Source organism: Mustela nivalis, assembly GCF_964662115.1.
Source record: "Mustela nivalis genome assembly, chromosome: 7".
Taxonomy (NCBI): Eukaryota; Metazoa; Chordata; class Mammalia; order Carnivora; family Mustelidae; genus Mustela; species Mustela nivalis.
Window position 1 is genome coordinate 66,935,448 of NC_139026.1, and position 9,045 is coordinate 66,944,492.

Genomic DNA, 9,045 nt, shown 5'->3' on the forward strand with positions numbered 1-9,045 from the left:
CCGGGAAATTAAAGAAGAATTGAAAAAAATCATGGAAACAAATGATAATGAAAATACAACAGTTCAAAATCTGTGGGACACAATAAAGGCAGTCCTGAGAGGAAAATATATAGCGGTACAAGCCTTTCTCAAGAAACAAGAAAGGTCTCAGGTACACAACCTAACCCTACACCTAAAGGAGCTGGAGAAAGAACAAGAAAGAAACCCTAAGCCCAGCAGGAGAAGAGAAATCATAAAGATCAGAGCAGAAATCAATGAAATAGAAACCAAAAAAACAATAGAAAAAATCAACGAAAGTAGGAGCTGGTTCTTTGAAAGAATTAATAAAATTGATAAACCCCTGGCCCGACTTATCAAAAAGAAAAGAGAAAGGACCCAAATAAATAAAATCATGAATGAAAGAGGAGAGATCACAACTAACACCAAAGAAATACAAACTATTATAAGAACATACTATGAGCAACTCTACGGCAATAAATTTGACAATCTGGAAGAAATGGATGCATTCCTAGAAACATATAAACTACCACAACTGAACCAGGAAGAAATAGAAAGCCTGAACAGACCCATAACCAGTAAGGAGATTGAAACAGTCATTAAAAATCTCCAAACAAACAAAAGCCCAGGGCCAGATGGCTTCCCGGGGGAATTCTACCAAACATTTAAAGAAGAACTAATTCCTATTCTCCTGAAACTGTTCCAAAAAATAGAAATGGAAGGAAAACTTCCAAACTCATTTTATGAGGCCAGCATCACCTTGATCCCAAAACCAGACAAGGATCCCACCAAAAAAGAGAGCTATAGACCGATATCCTTGATGAGCACAGATGCGAAAATACTCAACAAAATACTAGCCAATAGGATTCAACAGTACATTAAAAAGATTATTCACCACGACCAAGTGGGATTTATTCCAGGGCTGCAAGGTTGGTTCAACATCCGCAAATCAGTCAATGTGATACAACACATCAATAAAAGAAAGAACAAGAACCATATGATACTTTCAATAGATGCTGAAAAAGCATTTGACAAAGTACAGCATCCCTTCCTGATCAAAACTCTTCAAAGTGTAGGGATAGAGGGCACATACCTCAATATCATCAAAGCCATCTATGAAAAACCCACCGCAAATATCATTCTCAATGGAGAAAAACTGAAAGCTTTTCCACTAAGGTCAGGAACACGGCAGGGATGTCCATTATCACCACTGCTATTCAACATAGTACTAGAGGTCCTAGCCTCAGCAATCAGACAACAAAAGGACATTAAAGGCATCCAAATCGGCAAAGAAGAAGTCAAATTATCACTCTTCGCAGATGATATGATACTATATGTGGAAAACCCAAAAGACTCCACTCCAAAACTGCTAGAACTTATACCGGAATTCAGTAAAGTGTCAGGATATAAAATCAATGCACAGAAATCAGTTGCATTTCTCTACACCAACAGCAAGACAGAAGAAAGAGATATTAAGGAGTCAATCCCATTTACAATTGCATCGAAAACCATAAGATACCTAGGAATAAACCTAACCAAAGAGGCACAGAATCTATACTCAGAAAACTATAAAGTACTCATGAAAGAAATTGAGGAAGACACAAAGAAATGGAAAAATGTTCCATGCTCCTGGATTGGAAGAATAAATATTGTGAAAATGTCTATGCTACCTAAAGCAATCTACACATTTAATGCAATTCCTATCAAAGTACCATCCATCTTTTTCAAAGAAATGGAACAAATAATGCTAAAATTTATATGGAACCAGAAAAGACCTCGAATAGCCAAAGGGATATTGAAAAAGAAAGCCAACGTTGGTGGCATCACAATTCCGGACTTCAACCTCTATTACAAAGCTGTCATCATCAAGACAGCATGGTACTGGCACAAAAACAGACACATTGATCAATGGAACAGAATAGAGAGCCCAGAAATAGACCCTCAAATCTATGGTCAACTCATCTTCGACAAAGCAGGAAAGAATGTCCAATGGAAAAAAGACAGCCTCTTCAATAAATGGTGCTGGGAAAATTGGACAGCCACATGTAGAAAAATGAAATTGGACCATTTCCTTACACCACACACAAAAATAGACTCAAAATGGATGAAGGACCTCAATGTGCGAAAGGAATCCATCAAAATCCTTGAGGAGAACACAGGCAGCAACCTCTTCGACCTCTGCCGCAGCAACATCTTCCTAGGAACAACGCAAAAGGCAAGGGAAGCAAGGGAAAAAATGAACTATTGGGATTTCATCAAGATCAAAAGCTTTTGCACAGCAAAGGAAACAGTTAACAAAATCAAAAGACAACTGACAGAATGGGAGAAGATATTTGCAAACGACATATCAGATAAAGGACTAGTGTCCAGAATCTATAAAGAACTTAGCAAACTCAACACCCAAAGAACAAATAATCCAATCAAGAAATGGGCAGAGGACATGAACAGACATTTCTGCAAAGAAGACATCCAGATGGCCAACAGACACATGAAAAAGTGCTCCATATCACTCGGCATCAGGGAAATACAAATCAAAACCACAATGAGATATCACCTCACACCAGTCAGAACGGCTAAAATCAACAAGTCAGGAAATGACAGATGCTGGCGAGGATGTGGAGAAAGGGGAACCCTCCTACACTGTTGGTGGGAATGCAAGCTGGTGCAGCCACTCTGGAAAACAGCATGGAGGTTCCTCAGAATGTTGAAAATAGAACTGCCCTATGACCCAGCAATTGCACTATTGGGTATTTACCCTAAAGATACAAATGTAGTGATCCAAAGGGGCACATGCACCCGAATGTTTATAGCAGCAATGTCCACAATAGCCAAACTATGGAAAGAACCTAGATGTCCATCCACAGATGAATGGATTAAGAAGATGTGGTATATATACACAATGGAATACTATGCAGCCATCAAAAGAAATGAAATCTTGCCATTTGCGACAACATGGATGGAACTAGAGCGTATCATGCTTAGCGAAATAAGTCAAGCAGAGAAAGACAACTATCATATGATCTCCCTGATATGAGGAAGTGGTGATGCAACATGGAGGCTTAAGTGGGTAGGAGAAGAATCAATGAAACAAGATGGGATTGGGAGGGAGACAAACCATAAGTGACTCTTAATCTCACAAAACAAACTGAGGGTTGCTGGGGGGAGGGGGTTTGGGAGAAGGGGGTGGGATTATGGACATTGGGGAGGGTATGTGCTTTGGTGAGTGCTGTGAAGTGTGTAAACCTGGTGATTCACAGACCTGTACCCCTGGGGATAAAATATATGTTTATAAAAAGACCATGCACAACATTTAAAAAAAAAAAAAAAAAAAAAAAGTCAATGTAAAAAAAGCCAATGTAATTAAAGATTATTCCTAAAAAGGAGCACGGATGAACGAGAGCACGTAGCCATTAACTACCTCCTCCTCACGCCTACAAGGAATTTCAACTTGCTCTGGAAATATGTGTATGACATATACAGACGCACACGCATATGTATGTTAAGGGGGAGGGTATCACTTACCTCCGTGTCTCTGAACCTGTCTTCATAATCCAATCTATCCTTCTCCACAGCGGTCAGTTTAAGCTTCAAGTTAGATATTTCAGCCATCAGATCCAACTTCTGAGTTTCTAGGGATGTCCTACTCAGAAGCTCCTATTGGAATTTAAGAGATACACTCAAAACTTGTTTTATTACAAATCACCACATATGATTGTGTCTTACCCTGCAAAGCAGTAACTATCAAGTCGGGAATGTGGTAAAGATTAATCACTAAACAGATAAAATTTGAAAATATTATCTGCTTCTGTGAACCTTCATGGAGCAGAACTAAGTGTGCGCTTACTTCCTGGGGAGACGTACATGCTCTAGATATGCAGAAATCTTAACTGCTTCAAAGCCTGATGAGAACACTGATGCTGACAGGGTCGCTCTGTGTTAGGCACTGTTCTGATGTGGTTCGATCCTCAAAACAACTTTCTAAAGCAGAAACTCCTACTAAAGATAACTCAGGAATTATCTGTGTTCAACAAATGAGGAAGGTGAGGAACAGAGAGGCTGAAAACCTGCCAAAGGTCATACAGCAAGGATGTGGCAGAGCAAGGACTCAAACTGAAACAGTCTCCCTCCAGTACGTACCCTACCCGCTATATTATAGGCCCTCTCGTCTACGAGCACTGTGTGTGTGTGTGTGTGTGTGTGTGTGTGTGTGTGGTGTATTACAAGTTTGGGTGTGTTTTCTTTTCCCCATAAAAGTCACATATGGTACGTATCTTTTTTCTTAATCATAAAATATATGCTCATATCTGGGGGTTAGGAAACCATATGCAAATTTAAAGAAGAACATTAACACTACCTATAATCCTATCAGTATTTTATTCCAGATTCAAATTACATGAACGCTTTCTATGTTATGCATGTGTTTTGAGACCCTGTTACCCTCGGTTTTTGCTTAAACTATGCCAGTCTCGGTGAATCATGAACTTCAATGCTGCGTCCGAGGGGACACAACAAACAAGTGCAGAACTTCAAACAGGCGAGCAAGAATACCCCACCTCAGTGACGGCTTCTGAACATACCTGCTGCAGCATTTCCTCTGTGGCATTCAGCTTCTCCCGGTGCTCTTCAAGACAAAATTCCAAATCTCGAATCTTCTCCCCCTGAGCATCCACGTGGTCTGTTAACACACTTACCTGTATATAGAGCAAAATACTGCAATAGATTAGGAAGGATTTGGGTCCCACTACAAACTTTATTTCTCTAAATAGAACAAAAACTGGAATGATGTCACTACCCATTTGTTGTAAGGGGAAAAAAAAAGCTGTCAATAAGACAGCAGTCCTTTACAATCCTATCTAAGTGATGCTTCTTGACCTGCAGACTCCCAATTTTTAAGGAGGTTAGGGCTGATTGGGGATATGCAATACCTTGTAGTTATAGGTTAACTTCATTTCAACCATTTTATGCGAGAGGGTATGTGCATAGATCATCATTTTGGGGAGGTTGGAATGGGAGTGGGAGGTAGTATTAGAGATTAAGAGAGTTACGTTTGAAAGAGAAGCTGTCAAGGACTACACGTGAGTCTTTCCCCACGATCACCAATCCCATAAATACACTGCAATTTACTTAACTCAAAATACCAAAATAAAAATGTTTGTCGTGCATTTAAAACATTAAGAAGAAGAAAACTCAAATTTAGCCACTAAACCAGAGTCCGCTACTCACTTCTGTTCTGTTCAGCTCACAGGATCATTTTTAAAATTGAAAATTAAATAGATTCAGATTCAAAAACATTCAGGTTTATGAAAATCTGTGGTATAAAATTGCAATTTATGCTGTAAATTAAAAACACCAGATCAACTAAGATGACAGACCAGATCAGAAAGTCAGCTTAGATGACACTGTGGCTGTCATCAGAGGAGCCGAGGCTGCTCACTCTAGACCGGGGAGGCACACCTTGGTGCTACCACAGTCCTCACCACTCCCTATTGTGTGTACGTACTTATTTCTATCAGCACTTATTTCTATCAGCAATCCGGCTCCCAAGCATCTGAATATGCCATCCCAATTTAAAATGGTCTTTGTAAATATGTTGTGGAGGAAGAATAGCATTGTTAAAAATCACTTGCCTGAAGAACGAGAGATTCGTTATCATTCTCTAAACGTGCTAGCCTTTCTTGATACACCTCTCCATTTCCATTTGTCTGAAAAGATGAAGGAGTACGTGTAAGGCTTGACTCTCTTTAAAACTGAAACGACTGTGAGCAAATAAAATGGCATACATTCTTAATCCAAGGAACCTGAATAGAATTCAGCCAGCTGCTGCCACCACTGCTAGAAAACACGAGTCTAAAACTTGGTCCATTTGCCTCAAAATAGGTAAAATGGGCATGGTAGGCATGTTATCACCAAACCAGACAAGTTCCCATCAAGCAGAAAAATCATGACCTAAAAGGAACAGTGGTTACTAACATGCTCGCAGGGACGCATAGCTGGGTCATACGAAGTTTCGCGAGTGTGTGGTCAGGCAGAAATTACTTATGCCCCCTGAATGATCTGTGCTATTTCTGGGTGGGGGCACTGGGAATGTCCTGGGCTGCCCTTATGTGCCTCCCCTCTCCTCCCAAGTTGCAAACCCAGAACTGCAAATGCCTGTCTTTACAGAGGAGGCCTTGGGGGCAGCTCATATCAGCTTCCTCCCTGTTACTCAGGACCAAATCTCAGGGCAAGCCTTCCCTTTGTCTTTGAAGCCTTTCTTCCTTCCCCTGAAAGCTTAGGAAGCAGTCCACAACTACTTCCCCAACCGTCCCCATCCACACCTTACCAGGAACTTTATTAGCTCCCATTCTGACTTCACTCTTTGTGACTTTGCTCAACTCTATTAGGTTACGCCAAGCTCCTGCAGAGCCTGGAAACAGGTATCATCCTGCAACCACAGCACTGGCCTGGGGCTCTGCTTAGATTCGTGCTCACTTTCTTCACCTCCCTCCAGCCCCGCACGTTTTTATCAGATTCGGACATGTCTGTGCATGGTGTAAATGCTGAAGGAAACACCGATTGGGAAAGCGAGTCACATTTTTCTTTTTCTCAGCTGTCTCATATATAAAAGCCATTAAGGAGATACACAAAAAGGCTCACGGAGAGCACACAATATAAAAACATCATTTTGAAATACAGCAGTATATCTGATATGTCCCTTGTTATCTCATGTAAGTAGCTCATAATCATATGAGGGGTAATCCCAATAGAATTTCCTGATTCCTCATTCAACTACAACAGAAATAAAAGCCACTGGAGCTCAAATTAGTTAGATAGGGCCATCCAGAGGTCAATGAAGAAAGCAAATAACTTCAGGGGCGCCTGGCAGGCTCAGTTGGTTAAGCATCTGCCTTCAGCTCAGGTCATGATCCCAGGGTCCTGGGATGGAGTCCTACATCAGGCTCCCTGCTCAGCAGGGAGTCCGCTTCTGCCTCTCCTCCCTGTGCATGCTCTCTCATTTTTTCTCTCTCTGAAATAAATAAAATCTTAAAAAAAAAAAAAAAAGAGCAAATAACTTTAGGTTTAAACCAGAGAAACACAAACTCAACCTTATTGTCCAAGAACACAGCAGATGTGACATCTATTATTTTCCAGAATTAACTGGTATTCTTATACTACCTTTCCAAATAATGCAGTTTCCCATATAAATTCTGGAAGTAATAAAAGGCATGTGTTGAGCGCACGCACACACACGTACATGCAAATGCTAACAAAAAAGGAAATTGCAGCATGTTGCTTCTAAAAACTTAGATGCACTGGATACATTGCCCATGAGGCCACAAAAGAATCAGAAGCTAATTGAGGAAGGCTGCAACATGTATTTAGAGTGGATAAAGTTTGTTAACATCAGCTTGACCACATACCTGCCCTATAACCATTGCATAATTCTGGTCATATTGTAAACCGAAGTATCCAAATACATTACAAGTTGTGGCCTGAAAGACTTCCAACCCCAGGGACTGCCATGAAAATGAAATTTACATAATTTCTTAAGGACAGTTTTTTGGAACAGAGCCAGGATGTATGATACACGTTCTCAATCTGAAGCAGTACTCAGACTGGCCTTCTACAGCTTTGAATTCCTCATTCTGATGATGAATGTTAGCAGGCATCTGCTTTTAAAACCCCACGTGCTTTTATAAACAGATACATTTCATGAGGTAGAAAAAAAGGTTTCTGTTCACTGAGGATAAAAAGTAAAAGTTGTTATTTCTTCCGATGGAAAGATTAGAAATGCTGCTATAGCAAGTTCTAGAAGGGTTTCACGAAGCTACTGCATTTGAAATGGAAATCAGATGTTCCAAAATCAGTATCACAAAACGATCTTAGAATCAAAATACTAAAAACTGACTCACTATGAGCATACATACTCACACTTCTCGAGACTAGTGATATTTACAAGAGTTCATAATGCTCAAGGAGTTCTTTTTTTAAAAGACCACAGGTCACCACAGCAAAACAAAGCCAAAGTTAAGAATCACCAATGGAGTAGTTAAATACTTTTCAAGGAGTGCACTGACCTAGTCAAGCAGGTGAAAGTCTAGTCTCTTCACACATTTATTTCTATTTCTGCCAATTCTGTTATCTTGGACTTAAGAATCCTTGCAGGAGGTAAATTCCATTAGGCAAATACCTTACCACCTCTGTTTTTCCTCCAACTCCCAAGCTTTACCAACCTGACCACTCAAAACCTCCCCACGTGGCATGCACTCTCGAATTCTATTCCTTTGGCGCGAGCCGTATTTCCCACCCTTTCCTCATCTTTCCTCGCTCTGTAAAGTCCAGCTCAACCTGGGCTTGGCCTGTGAAGTGTTCCTTGAGTTAACTGTTCACTCATAGGCCAGTTAGAGATTCCAGATCGTGGAATCCTCATCGTGGCAGGCAACACACTGAACAGATGAGGTTAGACGTGGCTACATGTATGTTCCCCTCTTCCAACAAACTGCCTTCTTTGTGAGTAGGTTTGCCTTTGCACCTGGCACACAGTGAGTTCAAACCAAATGACTATGGAATGAATAACGAATGATAGGTGTTCAATAACCATCAGATGAATACAGGATGAATGAACACTTGGTTGCAAGTTGGCCCTCTCACTTCTCACTCCGTGGTTGACCTGAAGCCTGTACTCCCTCTTGCTACCATGTTTACGAGGTGTTTTCAGAGCCTTTTTAATGGACTATACTTGAGACTATCTTGCATGAACTCCCTTACATACTATCTTCTCCAAAGCAGAGTATATATGGCCTCCGACATCTTCCCTTTCTTCCGCCATCTTGGGGGAATTGAGTCTTACTTCCTGCTCAAAGCTCATTATTCCACATAACCTTTGGATCCTTAATTTCCTGCTTCCCTGAGACTTACAATTACCACCTCTACCCATACTATTCTCAGTTTCTTCCTCCTAGTGAACTTTCTTCCACTGGCCATTCCAACATCTACTCCAAGGCTGTGTGTCCACCACTATACTCACTCATCATTCCTCTCGGCCTCTACAAATCCATTTTTCTTAGC

General features: G+C 40.7%; 1 protein-coding gene across 1 annotated transcript in view; it reads right to left on the reverse strand.

Annotated features, from left to right (window-relative positions):
• Positions 1 to 8,806, reverse strand: part of LOC309870262 (liprin-beta-1-like) — a gene marked incomplete at both ends in the record, with an annotated part of 52,911 nt that extends 44,105 nt beyond the window's left edge. The window contains 5 exons of the mRNA XM_082742445.1: positions 3,520 to 3,651; positions 4,575 to 4,688; positions 5,625 to 5,699; positions 7,398 to 7,493; positions 8,750 to 8,806. Of these exons, the coding sequence (XP_082598571.1) occupies positions 3,520 to 3,651; positions 4,575 to 4,688; positions 5,625 to 5,699; positions 7,398 to 7,493; positions 8,750 to 8,806 (474 nt within the window). The remainder of the gene's footprint in view (positions 1 to 3,519; positions 3,652 to 4,574; positions 4,689 to 5,624; positions 5,700 to 7,397; positions 7,494 to 8,749) is intronic.
• Positions 8,807 to 9,045: the final 239 nt, after the last annotated feature.